This window comes from Diabrotica undecimpunctata, chromosome 7 (assembly GCF_040954645.1).
Source record: "Diabrotica undecimpunctata isolate CICGRU chromosome 7, icDiaUnde3, whole genome shotgun sequence".
NCBI classification, from domain to species: Eukaryota; Metazoa; Arthropoda; class Insecta; order Coleoptera; family Chrysomelidae; genus Diabrotica; species Diabrotica undecimpunctata.
The window spans coordinates 112,846,046-112,865,940 of NC_092809.1; the positions used below are offsets into that span (position 1 = coordinate 112,846,046).

The window sequence follows — 19,895 nt, forward strand, 5'->3', positions numbered from 1 at the left end:
CGAGAAGGTACGTTAACTTGTCAAAAAATAAGTGAAATTTATTTTTTAACTTTTTTTATGTACTGTGTCAAAAACATAGAGCATTTAGAGGTGAAAAGTTTCAAACAAGGACAAATCTTAGATTTATATGCGCGACAAATTATTTTGAATATGTTGATATATACAACAAAAACAAATTCCGATCTGACTCCAACACAAATTGTTTCTACAACAAGTACAGCGCTGGGTGTTAGCGATAGGACAGTCTGGAAAATTCGTCAGGAAGGATTGGATCATAATGGAGACTTACCCAAAATTCTGAAAAACCCACGTAAACGGACCAAGAAATAAACCAATCGGGAGTTTACCTGCGATGAGAATATCAGGAGCCAATTGAGAAGACTTGTTCACATGGAATTTTTCTTAAAGAACATACCTCTCACAATCAAACCTATCCTGGATGCCGTTAATTTACACGAACATTTGCCTAAATTTTCCAAAAGTACTCTATATCGACTATTGCGAGAGATGGGGTTTGTTTATGAAAAAAGAGGAAAGAAAGCAGTAATGATGGAACGTCCTGACATAATAAATTGGAGGCATAAATTTCTTAGAAAAATACAGAATTATCGAAATCAAGGATACAATATTTTCTATTTGGATGAAAGTTGGGTAAATATCGGACATACAGTAAATAAGGTATGGATGGATTCAACCATAATTACTTATAATGATGCATTTTTAAAAGGCTTGACTACTGGTCTAAATGATCCAAAACAAAAAGGTCCGAGATTTGTCTTGTTACATGTTGGATCTGATAAGAGATTTTCTACCAAATTCAGAATGTGTATTTTTAGCAAAAAAATAATCAGGCGACTACCATGACGAAATGAACGGCGAGTCTTTCGAAGACTGGTTTGAAAATAAACTAATCGCAAACCTCCCAAAAGGAGAAAAAAATGTGGTAGTAATGGATAATGCTCCATTTCATTCTTGCAAACAAAATTTCCCAAGAATCTCCTGGAACAAACAACAAATTAAAGAATGGTTACGAGGATATATTTTATGAAGAAGATTATTTAAAGTCAGAACTATTGGATGTAGCAAACAGTTATGCAGATATATAAGTATAACATCGAAACTTTGGTCGAGAAATACGGCGTAGAGGTATTACGATTGCCTCCCTATCACTGTGAGCTTAATCCAATAGAGATGGTTTGGAGCCAAGTTAAACATTACGTTGCAGCCCGAAACACCGACTTTAAAAAAGATCGTGTGCAACAACTCATCCATGAAGCGTTTGCCAATGTCTCTGCTGAACAGTGGCAAAATTATATACAGCATGTCATCAGAATTGAAAAAGAAATGTGGATAGCTGACAACCTACAAGAAGATATCCTACCGGTGATTATCACAGCCAACACCGGCAGTTCCAGTGAGGACGATTTTTCCGAAATGGAGTAGAGACCAGACACTGTTATTGTAAGTCTTATCTTTATTCATTAGGTAGCGTTTAGGCTACATAAATTTTTATTCTTTTATTAGCGTAATTTAATTCTTTGGTGTATACACACTTTTCTTTGTAATAATTGTTGAGACTGTTAATAGTAATAATTGATCCAAGTTGGTATATATCCTGTCGGTATATAAATTAACAATTTAAATTTGTAACCACTACGGAGCTACGAATTTTTTTTTGTAGCAGTTTCCCTAGTAGACTCCGTTCTGTTGTTACACCCTGTATAATTTAGTAAAAAAGATTTCAAAGAAAATAGTTTTATTAAATTTTGTGTAATTTGCAAAATCTTGAAGTTGTAAATAATGTTACATTTACTTCTAATACGATGGTATGATTTAATGTTATCGTACAGGAGGGCCAACGCGGTCCTGTATCACACCTGCAGACTATGAACGTGCCTAGCGGCCTAAGCGGCAACGTCGCTTCTCATAAGCACTGTAATGAAATCCTCTCGTGAATTTGTCTATAGTAGACTGTGATAAAGTGTTAGCAAAACCAAGCAGCTACAGCAAAATTTTGCAATAAGTGTAGATTTTAAAACAAGGTCTTGATGCGTAGAGCAAACAACAGTAGTAGTATTACTAATAGAAATCTAACTGTTGTACTGTCATTTTCTACAATTTTTCGAACAAGTATACTCTTAATAGCTGATGACATGAGTCAAAAGGATTAGTTAGATAATCCAAGTGTGAAAGAAAGAAGAGGATATAAAAAAAATTCATAATAACATTGGAATGTTTTAAAATTTTAGACTTTTAAGTGCGCTAGAGTCCTAATTAGGACTTAGTATCGTTTGCAAGTTCTGATGCACATCAGATTTTGCGTGTCCACTGGCAATACATTTTCCTATTTTCTCTGTGGGTTCCCTTTTAATTTTCTATCCTGCATTTTACTATCTATAGCTTATCTTGGCAATCTGTTTTCTGACATCCTCATTATATAACCTACCCATAGAATCAATCCTATGGGCCCTAACAAATTCTAAGGTAGTTATTTCTTTAAATAGTTGATAAAGTTCATGGTTGTATCTGGAACTCCATGTCAAATTTTCATTGATCAGCTGATTTCCAGTCTACAATTTTTTTAGCATAAAATATGTGAGAAACAGGTTTTGTTACCCCTCATTATATTGATTTGAATATATATGATCTTTCTTTTTCTTTTATATTTACTTCAATTCCCAAATATCTAAAGATTTTTATTGCTTCATCATCATCCTTTACACTAATTTGATTTTTATTTCCCATATTCTTATATTTTGTACATTTATTTCAACTTCAATCTTCTTAGTCAGTCTTTTCAGTTGTGTACATATATGTTTCATCATAACATTGGTCTTGCAGGACATTATATTAATGCAGATAACACAACTATTCTGTTACAATCGCAGGACTTCCATAATATACAAGGAAAGCTTGGGTCAACTTTATAATATGTTGAAATATTAGCTGAAGCTGAATTTCCATCAATACAAGTAAGCCTTATTGAATACCTGAGGATGAGCCGGAAATTGTAAAGTCTGAAACTGGTTGTCCAATGTACAATAACATCAATTGTAAGCATTTTCTTATTTATTTAGAAATAAACTTGCATATGCAAACTTCATCTTTAGAAAAATATATCTTTTGTGAACATCAAAGCTTCCCAAAGAGGGTGTGGCACAAGACAAAGTACATCAAAAATATTTTTATAGTTGTGACTAAAAAATGGTGTAATAAGAGATGCATTAAATAGTATTTAACCCTTAACTACAGACATTTCATTATTACCACGTAACAACAGAGCTCCAGTATTTTTTACTGGTCATTATAAAATGGAGTCAAATATAAAAACAAATAAAGTTAATAAAAAAAAAGCATTATGTATTTTTCTGTAGAGTCTAGATATGGGAGAACTGGCAAAATGAGTAATTTTAATAATAAAATACAGGATTTTTAAAGAATAATGTATTAAACGATCATTTTGGTAAAATTTTTGGTCTATTGAAACAAACAGCCATAAATGCTATGAACAAAAATTAAGATTTTTTTAAACAAATAAACCGAATATAGAATCATAAAAGAAACATAAAATGGCATTTACGAAAATCTATACCTGAAAAAAAATCTGCAAGAGGTAAAATTGTCAAAAAAATTAAGTGGCAAATTTAACCCCCTTTGAAGGTCCAGGATGACTTGCTTCCAGAGTCCATTTCTTTACTCTTTTCCTAAAGACACAAAAAATATAAACAGTTCACATTTTACGATAGTATTTATATTATAGTACCCATATAAGACTAATTAAAAATACTTACTTAAACAGACAAAATACTAAAAAACAGACCTCCAGTAAATTTTACGGTTAAGATGTTTGATGTGCCCTACGAAAGAAAATATTCACAATACAAGCCGACCACTTTAATTAGCACTGTTATACAAACTGCCCGAGAGGTACTAAGAGTCATTACCTCTCGGGCAGTTCAGTCATCAATTGTAAGTGATGGGGTTACCACAAAATCCCCCTTTTGGGACCGCCTGCTGGTAAGAAATAGCAGATCTCTGTAGTTAAGGGCTAAGAGTATAGAATACAGCCTATTCACAGACATATGTTGAGTGGATAATAGCAGAAAGGTCAAAGTGATTTACACAGCAAAAATAGTAAGAATTAAAAACCAAAGAGAATATGACCCCATCTATATCTCGATAAGAAAGATCTAAAAGTATAAAAAGGAAACAATACATTGAGAGAGACAAACCAATCATCCATGGAGATGAAAAAATATTTAGATATTATACTCTGATGCATGCTATCAATAAATTCATAAGATGAGTTGAACTGAAAAACGAGGAATGTACCTGTAAAAACTGATCATTGGTTCTACTTTGTAAAATGTATTTATAATTAAGTTTATGCTCTTAAAAGTTAACAAAAACATCTGTTTTTAGCCTAAAAATAAAACAATGAAGGACTAGCAACATATAAACATAAATATCTTCCTAAATGCAACTATTTTTGGTATTATAGATCACAATTCTAACACTAACATTTTCAGTATACTCAACATTAATTACAGCATAATATACAAATTACTATCGTGTAACCGGCACATGTAAAAATTGTTCTAAACATAAATCAGCGTTATTAGATCTAAATAGAGGTTCATCTTCTTGATACCATCTATCAAGATCAAATCTTGGAAAAAATATTCCAATTTCTCTCCTTGCAGATTCCTCAGAATCAGATCCATGGCTGGCATTTCTTGTATCTGATAAACCAAACTGCCCTCTTATACTTTCAGGAGCTTCAAATTGAGCTTTAAACACTTTCGTTGGACCCATTAGTTGCCTCCAGTCTTTTATTGCATTTTCTTTAGCTAGGATCATAATGTCACTAGGTCCACTAGTCATAAAAGTTACTAACCTCTTATAAAAGAATTTTTCCTTGTGCTCACCATAAAATATATTTGCTTCTTCCAAAGATATAGTTTTTCTTTGGGATTTGACAATTTTAAAATTGCTAGATATAATTATTTCTCTAATTTTTTGTGATGATATAGGATTTTTTACTATATGTGGCTTAATTATGGCTAATGTTAATTGTAATTTAGAAGCTATAGTCATATTTTAATAAATAGATTTGTTGAAATTATCTTTTTAAATTTTGTATACATAACCTCTATACAAATGAATACAACATTTTTATCTACCTCTTCTTTTATTACCGATGATATCATATTAGATGTTGGTTCTCCAGCTATATAATTTGTAATTGATTAAAGAGTTGCCTACTGTATAGGTAAATTTCATCGAGGAAAACTCAATTGTTACAACATCGCGCACAAAAATCGTATACGTATTTATCCACTTTAACGAAGATTTTTTGAAAAAAATTTGATTTGACAAGAATTGGAGTTCTAATTTGATTCAGCTATATGGTATGGTATTACAGTATATTATAATAATCGGGATATACGTTTCATCCTGAAACTGCTACCATATTCTCGATTTTTTTACAAGTGTTAGTATGTACAAAGATGATAACTGAACTAATGAAGAGTAATCATTATAGAGTATACCCGTTTAAAAAATTGGTAACGTACTTCAGAACTCTTATTCGTCATCTTCCATATTTTAAATTTGTATGAGATGCCATTTGATATTTCGTTTACTGGTCATTGATAGGATGTTATAGGAGTATATAATATTCATCTCATCCAATCCTGTTATCGCCCTATTAATGACCTTAACCCTTTCAGTGAATTTGTCCCTCCAGAGGGACATAATGATAAGTACCCTTGAAGTATACATCCGTTATTTTTTGAGAAAAAAATTATATTATTTATTTTACTTGCTTTATTTGTCATAGTTCTAAGGTTGTTATTCGTAAAAGTACCATTTTTACACTTTTTATTGGTTTTTTGTAATGTCCCTCTGAAGGGACATTGTGTCTTGGTGAATTAAAATAATAAAAAATTCTATTTACGCTAGAAATATTTATTCACATAAAAATATTAAAACAAACATTATTTTGAATGAAATTTTGAAAAACAGTTCCTTCCCTTCATCAGACACAGATGGACTTCACATTTGGAACAAAATATGTGAGTCTTATTTTTGCACCCCTCCAATTTGCATCTAGAATTATCTTTTTTTTTCGTCTACATTGGGCATATGATTGTAGCCGTCATATCTCATTTCTACAAATGGTCTTGCTTCACACTTTTTTTTCGCTTGAACTGGCGAATCCGTGTCACTTCGCCTTCCTCTCTTAGGAGGATTTTTAAACAGTATTAGATGCTCCGATACACTTTCGCGAAATGCCAGAAGATCAGTTATCTTATTTTTGTTGATTCCTAAAGCAAGAGCTTGACGTTTGTATTCCAGCCATGAATTCACTAAAGCCTGATCAATTGCATGAAATATCATTCTAATAGTCCATTTTCTAGATCTGACGAATGACCTATAAATGCTCAACAAAAAGTCAACCTTATCCACCCCTCCCATATTTTCGTTATATATTTTTATTGCTTCTGGTCTTCGGACTTGGAGGTAACTACTTGTTTTTTTGTCCCATCTAGTACAATAGTCCTCTTTTCCGATTCCAATGAAATTGGACGCTGTGATAACCGATGTGTTATCGTACCATTTGGATATTACAATTCCGTCTTTACTAAGTGCAATAGAAGAAGAGCCACGTCCTTTTTTCTTTAATTCTTTATCAGTGGGAAGTTGGGGATTTAAAAAGCGGTTTACTCGTATTGTACCCACTGCAAAAATTGATTTTGATATCAAAAATTGGAAGAGATGGTAATTTCCGAAATAATTGTCGAAGTAAAGACCATGATTTTCTTCACTTATTCTTTCTGTTAATTGCATGACAACCCCAGCGGCACAGCCAAAATGTTTGTAGACCGGCTTTATTTCAGTAGTGCTACCTTGATATATTAAAAAGTCATACATTATACCACTTTGTCCTGCCAAAACATAAATTTTAATTCCCCACTTTTTCGGCTTATTTTTGACGTACTGTTTGATGTTCAGTTGGCCTTTAAATGGAACTCTTTGTTCGTCAACACAGAGATTAGTTTCTAGAGGAAGCTCCTGACATCTTCTTCTAATACAATCATATAGGTCCCGGACTTTCCAAATTCGATCTGTGTTATTTTCGGGACGGCTAGAAATATCCACTAAATGTAATGCTTGTCTCAGCTTGAAAAACCGGTGTAGGCTAATGGAATCTTTTATTAGAGAAATTCCATAGAGGGGACTCCAATACGTCCGAACTCTCGGAAACTGCAAATTGCCTATTGCGATATGGACACCAATAAACTTTTTTATTTCTTCCAATGTGGTTGGACACATTCGTGGTATATTCTTTTGAGTTATATACAAATTAGTCATATTCACCATCTGCTGCATTATTTCTTCTGGAATATATCTCATGAAAAAAACAATAGGAGGAGGTATTTCATAAACAGGGTCTGGAATAGGTTTATACCACTTAACATGTCTTGTTTCATATGTAACATTATTCATCCATTTAATTTTAGATTTTTCAGTGAGTTCATATGTTTTGTGAAAGTCTTCTATTTCTTGTTTTAGATCATCAACATTTTCTTCTAGTTCCGTTTCATTTTGATTTGGTACTTCTGAGCACGTTTTGTTTACTTCTCTATTTTCTACATCATCTGCAACCGGGACTGAAAACATGTTATCTTTGACAGTTGTGTCTTCTTCTTCATTGTCATACTCCTCGTCAGACAACAACGGAATGTCTGAGTCGTCATCATTTTCTAAATAGTACAAAAGTTCCTGTTCAGTAAGGGGCTTTCTGTTTTTCGACATTTCCTAAAATAAAAAGGATACCATAACTGTTTAAATTTGCATTCAAAATGCAGTAGAAATAAACACACCAAGACACATTAAATGCTACTAGGAGCACTCCCGAATCATAATTTACAATGTATAAACTTTGGAAATCATGATTTGGGATTTACAATGTATATACATTGTAAATTATGATTTGGGAGTGCTCCAAGTAGCATTTAACGTGTCTTGGTTTGTTTATTTCTACTGCATCTTGAATGTAAATTTAGTAGGTATAGTAACGAGTACCTAAGTCAAAAGGTCCAAATCATAAAAATTACATACAGGATTTAAAAACTTCATAAAAAGAATAGCACTGATGCATTATTTATTTAACCATAAAGTCAGTTTGTCCCTGCACAGGGACATAACAAAAATACCACCTCTATAAACACCACACTATCTTTAAATGCAAAACTGTTGATAGGTGTAGCAAAAATAACTCTTATACTTACCAACTTGACAGTATTACAGTTGTTATTTGTCAAAAAACCAGATTTTTACGTATTTATTTATGCACAAGTTTCACAGCACAGCAAATATAATTGAAACGGCTGACTTATGTCAATCGGAAATCGTTTGAACCACGCCCATAGGCGTACGCAGTATTTTAAATGATTTAGAAAGGTTGTCGGTTGCAAGGTACAATGTGTTTTCAGCGTTCACAAAACACAATCCGTTCATTAATTAATATTATAGAAAAAGTTGTCCCTCTGGAGGGACAAATATACTACGAGGGTTCATTTTTTTTAATATAAGTGGAACTGAAAGGGTTAAATACAATTTAGAATCAACCGAGAACAAAAATTTTTCCAAAACAGAATTTTCAAATCAAGATGATCTCTTGGAATGTAGTAACATTAGCAATATAGTGCATACGTTTTCAACGCGAAAAGACTATTACAATAAAATATTGGAAGTACAACGTAGAGACACCCAACTAGATGTAGATTAAACAGAGATAAATATAATAGCCACCATCACATTGGAAGAAATAAAAAAGTAAAAAATCACAAAAGGGAAAATTTCCAGTGATTTTTTTACGTAATACCTGGATAAACTGGTCGTACTTCCGCCAATTGGTTTATTCTAAATTTTGTATATTGCGGTGTGTGTGTTAAGTGATTGCCTTTTAACTATGTAAAGTCGGCTTCATTGGCTTGACAAAGAATCGTTTATTATTTCCAAACGGCTGCGTACCTCGGGTGAGCATTTAACATCACAAGAAATTAAACAAGCATTAAGTATATAAAGCTTTAACGAAAATTATAGAAAATTATAAAAAAATTACAAACTCATGGACATAGGAATACAACACAAAAATTAAATCAGAATCATTTTAGGATTAACATTTTCATTGCTTTCTCGGATAGGTATATTCATTTTTCAATTTAAACCAAAAGTGATCCATGGACATTGTTGGAAAACTAGCTTTTAACATAATATCGGTTCTAATCTCAAGGAAGGACTCAAATTCCCTGTCACAAATTTCTTTCATATGCGGTTTTTTAGATGGGAAATATTTTCGAAACTATTTTTTAAAGAAGGTAAGTGATATCCAATGATTATATTTAATTTTGATAAGTTTAAATACAAAAACAAAATAATTATTAAATACATCAATATTATTGTTATTTACTTCTTTCACCCAAAAATTAATCGTTTGCTTAAATCTATCTATTTTATTAAATAAAGGAAACGCATTTATAGAAGTTCTATGTACACTCAAATTTAAATCGTTGATATACAGAGTGGTAATTAAGTAATTGTACAAACAGAAATCGTAGATTCTGCACTTTAAAATATTACGATTTAAGCCAACTTGCTTTAATAAAATGTTGATATTAAGAAAGATACAGGGCGTTAAAGTGGAAATTTAGAATTTTATTTTTCGCTATAACTTTTACGTTTATAAATATTTTTAGACAAAAAATTACAGTTGGATGCTTTTGAGTAGGATAAATTATAATTTTATACATACTTTAATGTAACTAATAGAGGGCGCCACATATGCCACATGTGTGGCATAAATTTGCGCTTAACTGTTTTCCTTTTTAAGTTAGCTCTATTTGTGTTAAAAAATATTAAAGATAAATTATTTTTACAAAGAAAAAGTATACTTGTTAGTAACCTGAAAATTTAACCGGTTTCGAGATAATCGCATTTTATAAGTCAGCTGCATAATAATTCTTAGTTTGATATTTGTGCGGTAAAGCACTGAATACCTGTAGATAAGCATAATTCATAGTTTATTCTTATTAAAACAACTCAGATGCTTTGTTATGGGTGCTAAATAACTTATTGGAAAAAAGATTCTTCATCTTCTTCTTTAGGTGCCGTGTCCGTATTCAGACGGACTTCTGAAGTTTTTATAATGGCGTTGTATTAATTTTTCTCTATTAAACCCAAAATATGTGGTTTATGTAAGATGGTACACCACCACATTCTAGAGAGAAGGCAGTTAGAACATACTTAAATACAACTTTTCTGAACGTTGGATTGGTCGTGGTAGTCATATTCCTTGGCAATGTGGTGAGATATTGATATAATTATTTAATTCATAAAAAATCCGAAAAGAATACTTATTATTCATGATGTAAATTGTTTACCCATTTTTATTAGGACAAATAGAAAGTAGAGCACAGGTATTGAATAACACATATGTGCCTTGTTTCATAACACATCTGCTACAAATCTAACCTTAAAGACTCAGCATTTTTACAAAATCATCAGCGTTGGCCGAATAACCGATATTGTTATAAATATAGTAAACACTTAGGCAATTTAGTTCAGCATAATATTAGTTCGTTAGTAAATCATAATAGTCCATTTGTTCGAGATGTAATTATAGTTACTCGTGCTGTAACATAATCATATAAATAAGTAATGTCATCGATAGGTCTTTCCGTGTGTATATAAGTAACCAATGAACGAGATACATCACAGCTTAATACATTATTTAACCTCTGCGACAAATAAGATGTAGTTCAATAATATACCATAAGATTTGGATATGCATCCAAAAGAATATATTCATTCATTCTACATTATAGCCACCACGTAGCCCAGAATTTAATCCGCTTGATTTTGGTATATGAGGCGCATTAAAACAACGTGTTTATAAGAATCCCATAAAAATTCGTAACCAGCTATGGGAAGAAATAAATACTGCAGCAGTTTCTTTAGAACCAATGATGCTATTTAATATGAGACGATCTTTTTTTTTTTTAAGTATTTTGAGAACGATTTCCGAAGTGGAAATTGAAACGTCAATAAACGTATTTTAACCTTTAATTGTGGCTTATTCCCATTTAAATAGTAATTGATCTTTTATGGAATATATTGACAAATGAATTAAAGAAAATGGTGGACATATCGAACACTTACTTTGACGAAAAGTTATGTTATTTCGTTTAACTATTTCTTAATTTGGTTTGTAAACAAAATGTTTTGATTATGACTTTAACATAAAACGTAAAATGTTTGATGTAAAATCCTATTATTCTTTTATTTTGTCAAATTATATTATTAACCATGCTGCTGATATATTTATTTTATTTAATATTTCGTTAACTATTAACTGTAGATAAAGGTATTTTATACCAAAATTCAAAAGTATTAATATTTTTGTCTATTTTTTCTTCGTTGCCTTGGAGTAATTGCCTTAAATCAGAATTATGCAGCTGATTTGTAAAATGCGATTATCTCGAAAACTTCTGAGTTTTGAAGTTATTAACAGGTATACCTTTTTGTTGTTAAAATAATGTATCTTTAATATTTTTCATCCCAAATACAGGTAGCTTAAAGAGCAAAAAAGTTAAGTGCAAATGTATACCACATATGTGGCATATGTGGCGCCCTCTATCAGTTACATCAAAGTGTGCATCAAATTATAATTTATCATATTTAAAAGTACCCAGTTGTAAATTTTTATACATAAATGTTTACAAACAAGAAAGTTATAGCGAAAAATAACATTTTAAATTTGCATTTTAACACCCTGTATCTCTCTTAATATCAACATTTTATTAAAGCAATTTGACTTAAATCGTAATATTTTAAAGTGTAGAATCTACTGTTTCTTTTTGTATAATTACTTAAGGACCACCCTGTATAAAAATATTTGCAAGCCATTCTCCATCAGACAAATGCTTACCTAAACGATTATTTTTTTCTCTTGAAAATATTTTTACTTCAGTCTTTAATTAAAAAAGCCTGGTTGAAATCTTACCACTGGAGAGCCATCGAACTTCTGTAGAACTAAAAACTGCTCATGTTTGGCACCAACCTCCTGACAAATATTGTGAATAACCTACTGTTTAATTAGATTTTTTTTTACTATTTCACTAGACTATTTTTAACTGATAAAACGTCATAGGAATGCCACGTTTCCTACTGGCAAAACTCCTTCTTGCCGGTGATTTCTCAGCGACAAAATTATGACAGATCCGTCACGAAGGTGTCTAGCAATTCTATTGTTGTCAGTTTGACAAACGTCATTGAGGCGTAATCAATTTTGGACAGATATAATGAATCCAGACGAAAAATCAAGATTTGGATGCCAGTTAGGTAAAGAAATAAAAAAATTGGTTTCGTAAAATGTCCTATTGAACACGCAGAGGTCCAGAAGCTCTATTTGGACCCAATTTTCGGAGTTCCTACTGGTGAGAAATTTTACGCTTAAAAGATGTACTACCATAACGGAACTAGCAAAAATTCTCGAGGATTCTGCCTTTAACATGAAAAATGCAATGCCGAAGACTATAGTCGTCTGTAGGGACAATGTGGAATACTACAGCAAAAATGGTAGAAGAAAAATATTTTACGAAATACCGCATAAAAATTCACCCTTTCACATATATCTCTTTCAAATATGCAAGATTGACTAGAGATACCAAGCAGAGGCAGCTTTAAAGTGTTCAAGAAAAAAGAAAACTAAGTTCAAAAGCATTATCCACTGAGAAACTATTAAAAATCATCCAAAGCTACGACGAGGAAACCCCCGATAGAGCACAAAAAAAGTTATTTCACCTTTGCTCATTTGAACTTGCTTGTAGAGGCAATGAGGACGTAAACTGCAAGATTCACTTTTTCCAGAAGGAATTTGATGTTATGGGAGAATTTACGGGCCGAATTGAATACAACGGCATTTTTTCCAAGACAAATCAAGGCGGTTCGAAAAGTTGGCAAGCAGCAAATGGCTGGTAAGAAATTAATGAAACGAAAATTTATGCCCAGTTAGATTATCATTGAAATTAATGGAAAGAAGGGGACCAAAGATTTTATCAGACAGATTCTTTCTTACCGTTCAGCCTAACTGGAAGGATGGATCTTGGTTCGAAAACTGTCCACTTGGAATCAACACCGTATCTAAGTGGACAACAATGTCAGTTGAAAAAATTGGAATAGACAAAAAAAAACATAAAATAACAAACCATTCTCATGGATCTTCAGCTATGTCAGCCTCGTTCAAGCAAGGTGTTCCTGAACATGAGTTAATTAAATTAACGGGTCACTCAAATGCTCTCTAAAACCATATGTGCAGCTGGATTCCAGTCAACACCAGAAGTTGATCGAAAATCTCAGAACAACAAATGAAGCTGGACGTTTGAGTTCCCAAATGCTACAGGTCAATAATACACAAAATCATGCTTTGGTAGAAAAGAATGGGCAAACTACTATAGCTTATAATAAATGTACATTTAATATTATTAACAAATAAATAAAGATTATGTTTCGTTAATATGGTGCATTAATTGTCTCGTGAAATAGTCTTGTCGAATATCATTCGAGAGAAAATTATTTACCGGCAAAATTTTCTTTTGGTTTTATTCAAGTTTGTTGCCTTTTGGCATTTTTCGCTTATGAAATTTGGATAAAATCACTCGACTGACGTCTCGTGATTTAACTGTCAAAATTTAATTCGCCAGGCAACAAACTTTCATACCAGTCGAAAATATTGCCGGCAAAATTTTTTCTCTTATGATATTATATACGATAAAATTCATAATTTTTATAGATTTCGCTAAAAACCTATATATTTCTGTGGATAAACTTTTCGCTGCTAAATGTCGTCTGTGGATTATACAGTGGGTAATTAATAAATCAGAATTAACTGCTTGCTTTTAGTAACACTACAATGTCTGCCAACCATACTAGCCGCTCCATCGGAACACACATATACGCAATTTTTTCATTCTAAAGATTAAGTGCTTTAAAAATCTCACCTTGTTGTATATGATACCAATTCTATAAAACTCAATAATTCTTTTATTTCTTCAAACATAAATTCAATATATCTAACATCTAACAAACTAATATGACCGTTTTAGAAATATTGCATAATTCGTCGATTTGTATTGCCAAAAAGTGTTGATTCCTTTATCTTTTGTACGAGTATTAATTGGTATTCCCCATTCTCTGATAATTTTGCAATTCTTTTTCTTAATGATTTTTTGGTTTTAGCAATCCAAAGACTAATTAGGTACGAGCATTTTAATAGTGACTTGTTCTGAATAAAATTTTGTTTAAATGTTTTTGTTTGTAATCCTAATTGTTGTTTTTTTACTCTCAAAATATGCACGCGGTTTATTTTCCAGCGACAGCTCGGAATGTTTAGCTTTAAAATAATGTTTGTAACATTTTCTATGGTTTCATAGCATCATTTACTAAAACTTCATGGAAAATGATGAAATGACACATCGGACGTACATCTTCTTCCGTAGATTTGGGCCAAAGAATAAAACCACATTGTTGTTAGGAGGACAGTCTTAATATTTAAAATGATATATACAGGATGTTAACTAATGTTTGACTTGCGATTCACATGTGCGCCATGCGCACCCTGGTAAAATTTTCTTGCTATGTCCTTACTGGCGCTCATGTGAGTCTTACTAATTTCGTTTCTATTTTTGTCAACAAATAAATAAAAATTAACTAAAATAAGGATATCTATATATTGCACAAAAAACATTACAGTTTTCCAGTCAAAATAGTTTAAAACTATTTTTTATAATTCAAAAAACTAAAAATTCATAACGTCAAACCAACTAAATTATAACAATTGCATATCAAAAGAATAAAAAACGTGACTCTAAACATGAAAATCAGTAAAGCACTTGCCAACACAAAATCCAGGATTTTCCGGACAGTTTTCACAATGATACATATATTGTTTGTTTTCGTAAGTTATCTTTTGAACATTGCCTACAACGGTTTCTTTGTGTTTTGCCGGCATGACTTACTGCAGAAATTTTAGTTATAATATGTGGTGCTTTGTTTGTAATAATTTTATTTTATTGATTTGGTAAAAGCGAGGTAAGAATCGATAATCGAAAATCATAGAGTGACATTTTATGAGCTGAATACTTATTGTATAACAAATGTGAATTTAATAGCATTAGACGAAGGAAATATATTCCTAATTTTTTATACCACCTCAACGTATTTCTGTCATAGGGGTAGTAGGAACTCAATTGATCTTGTCGGTCAACTCCTCCCATATGCTTATTGTAATGAAATATAGAAGCAGGTTTGCTCTTCTTTTATTGCCTTTTGTCTACATTTTCAATCATGTTTCCAAATTCGTTGGATATATACAAAACTTCCCTTTTGTCTTTCCATTTTCCTAAATATGTTATTACAGTAGGCCGCAACTATTTCACCTTTCTTTAATTTTTGTGCTATTACTCATCTAGGATTTTCTTTTCGTTTGACATTGAGGGTGCCGGTTCTATGTGTACTTCGTGTAGTTAAATAGTGAGCTAACTCATATGCATTATAAAAGTTGTCAATGTAGACACTATGTTCAGAATTTAGATAGTCCTCCAATAGATACTGAACTACTTTACTTGTATGACCTTTCCCTCCCATATTGCCGGCTGCTCCAGTATACACCAAAGTTTTTAAAATTACACCGTTTGGTTCAGTTAACATGTGTAACTTTATTCCGTATTTATGGCGTTTGTTTTTGATGTACTGGCGAAAAATCAGACGACCACGCCATAGTACCATTGACTCACCCAGAGACAAATTTTTCCGGGATAATAAATGGCTCCCATCTTTCTGTGAAAAAGTTGATGATTGGTTTAATTTTTATCAGACGATCTGTAGAATTTTGTTGGTCATTATAAGTAAAATGTAGACATCTCTTGATTAATAGAAATCTGTTACGACTCATGTGCTCAGCGAAGCATTTTATATTTAAACAGATAGTGACCTATCCAATAATTTTGTAATTTATTTAACCTTATTGTTCCTGTGTGCAACACTGATGCGAAGAAAGTCATCATTTTCCTCAACAAATAAATTTACTAGTTCATCATCAAAAATAAATCTAAAAAAATCGATAGGTTCCTTTTTTCCTAGAATTGTTTGTAGAAGTTGCTTTTTTTAGTCAACTGGAACTTTTTCATTTCCTCCGGTATATCGGACCACTGCAAAACACCATCAGTACCATCATTTGTAACCTTCGACTTTTAATTGGATATATCATCAATTGCAACTATAACATTTTTTTTGTAACAAAGTACCATAAAAATCAATAACCTATATTAAATTTCTCATCATCTGTATGCTCTTCCGAATTCGATTCACCCCAACCGCAGTCCTGACCACTTATATCAAGACATGAATAATTATCATCATCACAATACGTTTAAAAGTTCTTCCGTTAAAGGTATTTTACGTTTTTTTGGTTTTGATGGGCCTGGCCCTACATCATTACCCATATTTACTTAAAAAAAAGAAAAACTTAAAACGGCTAATAGTTTTAGGTAGGTTATGTTCTAAACAACACCCTCACATATTCATAAACACGTACCTCTAATGCTGTTGAAATACTAACGTGTTTATTTTGAATGAGCTTATGGCTCACGAGCGAGCCATGCGCATCTGATAAAGGAACGATGCGGCTTACATGAGAGCCATGTGCAGTCAAAGTGTTAAAGCAAAGCTTCTTTACTGGCGTTGTATTTCTTTTTACTCTATAGTAAAATGCTAAGCCGAGCGTCACGGAACTAGCGCAACAAGATAACATCGTCACAGAACTAGCGTCACATAATGGCGTCATCACGGGGAGCGTCAAAAAATACCGTTTCTTCAGATCGATTCACTACTCTAGATCAATTCGTTTCTAGTCATCAGCTAAGCAGGTTAAAATTAAAAATTGCATGAAAAATTACTAACAAAATAAAGACATTAAACAAGAAGTAAAAAAATGAAAAGAATATTTGTCAATAAAAGATTTGATTCGCAACGATTGTCAAAATTTAACAGTCACAAAGTTCTCGTTGAAAAACATTTTTTTCAGCAATTTTCACAAGGTTGGAAATATAAGGTACTGATGACCATTGACCACGAAATTGTGTTGGGGAACCATGAGGTTCCTTTTGGAAAAGATTTTACATCGGATGCGATGTGTGAAAATTGCTGAAGTTCTCGTTGAAAAAAAATTTTTTCAGCAATTTTCACACATCGCATCCGATGTAAAATCTTTTCCAAAAGGAACCCTCAATACAATTTCGTGGTCAATGGTCATCAATACCTTATATTTCCAACCTTCCTTTTTAATCAGAGTTATATGCCGAAGACAGCTACGATCTTAGCTATATGGTAAGAAAACTGCAAGAAGAATATGAGGTCATCAGGTCTAAACATCCAAACAGGAACAGATGAAATATGTGACCTAGTCTTGGAAGACGACAAAATCAAAGGCGTGCAATCCTACAAATATTTGGGGGTCATTTTCAACAAGAAGGGAAATAGCGCAGATGAAATCAGGGAAAGAATAAACAAGAGCAGAGCAGCGACCCGTGCCTTAAACTCTCTTCTCTGGCAAAAGACAATTCGACGAGAAACCAAAAAACACTTTTACGGTAGTATAGTCCAAAGTATTACACTTTACGGTTCGGAAGCATGGGACGTCACCAAAGCTAATAGAAACAAACTTATGACGACAGAAATGGATTATATAAGACGAAGCTGCAATAGATCGAAACTGGAGAGAGTTAGAAACGAATAAATATGAACGAAATGAAAATGGAGAGAAATATCAATGATGACAGAAAGAAAACAATTAATCTGGTTCGGACATGTTAAAAGAATGCCAGAGTACAGATGGCCTAGAAGAGTACTGGAATGGGTCCCTCCTAAAAGAAGAAAGAGAGGACGACCACGCAGAAGTTGGCGCAACGATATTGATGAAGCAATGGCGGCAAGAGACTTAGAAGAGGCAACTGCATATGACAGAAAAAGATGGAAATTGGGGGCGGAGAAGCGGCGACAGCAGTAATAAATCCGTTATTATTATATACTTTTGACTTTTCTATTCTGTCCTGCTTAAATGAGTATTTTTGTTATCTTGTTGATATTTTGTATAAAGTCTGATTTTCATAGATAGAAACCATATTATATTTTGTTTTTCTCTTCGTAATAGTTGAGCCCTTTCTGTCAAAAATAGTTGCTTTTTTTAATTGCATTGGTGTCTCCAACAATAAAGTTAACTTTCCATGCTTTTTTTATAATTTTTTTTTTAAATTGTTTACTAAGCTCTAATTAAAACAAGTTACTTTTTCTCCTGGCTTCATGTTTCGACATATTGTACATCAGCGATAGAATAGAAGTATTGTATTATATTATATTATTAGATTGTTTTCTTGTTAACATACTGTGACATTTTTGTGACTTTTTAAAGTTTGTATAAAATTAAAAAAAACTCTGAATGTGTTTTTTACTGTAATTTTATTGTAGTTATTAAATGTATTTTCTAACACCTAAGCCTATGCATTTGACATTGTTTCCCATCTTTATATGACTTCACAATCATTAGAACTGAAGAAGTGCAGAAATACTGCACGAAACGTTTTCTATTAAAAGATTGAAATAGTTTTTTAATTTTTTTTTCTCCTTGACCGATATCCTCATTTACAGTGAGATTTTAATCTCACTCACATTTTGCTAACATTGTAATTTTATTTTAATATACTGTAATCCTTACTTTTGTAACCGTGTCAATGGCCTTTGTTGCTGAGACATGTTAATTTAAATAAAAAGAAAAAGATTGTTTTATATCTTATATTTATAGGTACTTTTACTTGAAAAAAATATTTACATTTAAAATATTTTTTTCAAGTAAAAGTACCTATAACAGAAAGGTTAACAATACCTAAAATAATATTTATAACAGAGTCCATTAAGGAACTAGCAATAAATTAACTCTTGCTTTAAGAATTTTAAAGATTTTTAGGCTTTTCCTTTCAACGTTTACTCTTGCTGAAGCAATTTCAGCAGTACAAAGAGCATCTTGTATTGATAATTGTATTATTTTTCCCAAAAATGACGGTCTTATTAGTTCGATTTTCTTTTCAATGCATTCATTTTCTATCAAAAAACCCTTATCTACCATTATCACATCCTCATTTGGTGTCAATTTGTCCAATAATCTTGACTGAGTAAAATTTGTCTGAGATACGGCCACCATAAACAGGACTTACAAATGTAATTAAATCAGATGGTGCTATTCCAATCATAACTTTTGACACTTGCCTTTTTGTAAAAGTAATTCTGTACAGTCCAAAACAATTATTGTTTTAGGAAATTTCTTAAAAGTAACAGGTATCCTATTTTGAATCTCTTCTTTTCCTGGCCAGGGGATTGCAGGTTTTAATACTTCAAAAAGAACTTCCACCGTTATCTGAAAATAATGTGTTTGCCAAGACACCAAATATAACAGAAAGGCAAAGAAAAGTGAGGTGAGTTTTAAACTTAGTAAACCCTAGAACAATACGTGTTTTAGCTGAAGCAATAATGGTTTTGAATTTTTGTTTTCTAACACTAGCAGCTTCACAAATTTTTTCCAGCAAATTTAGATTGGGTATTCCAGTGAACGCATTTAAATCTCTCTCTGTCAATCATTACATCTTTTGAAATAGATACTGCACTAGATAGATGCCTTTGTTTTGCTCGTTTTGATCTTTCTTTCTTTCTTTGGAAAGTAGTGGAGATGTATATCTTTCGTACATCGAGCAGAACATTGTGACACTGAACAATATCTA

At 32.0% G+C, this 19,895-nt stretch overlaps 1 protein-coding gene across 1 annotated transcript; it reads right to left on the reverse strand.

Moving 5' to 3' along the window:
- Nucleotides 1–4,329: 4,329 nt before the first annotated feature.
- Nucleotides 4,330–5,167, reverse strand: LOC140446932 (nucleoside diphosphate kinase 6-like). Its single transcript, XM_072539527.1, has one exon. The coding sequence runs from the start codon at nucleotides 5,095–5,097 to the stop codon at nucleotides 4,567–4,569; it is 531 nt and encodes a 176-aa protein (XP_072395628.1). The 5' UTR covers nucleotides 5,098–5,167; the 3' UTR covers nucleotides 4,330–4,566.
- Nucleotides 5,168–19,895: the final 14,728 nt, after the last annotated feature.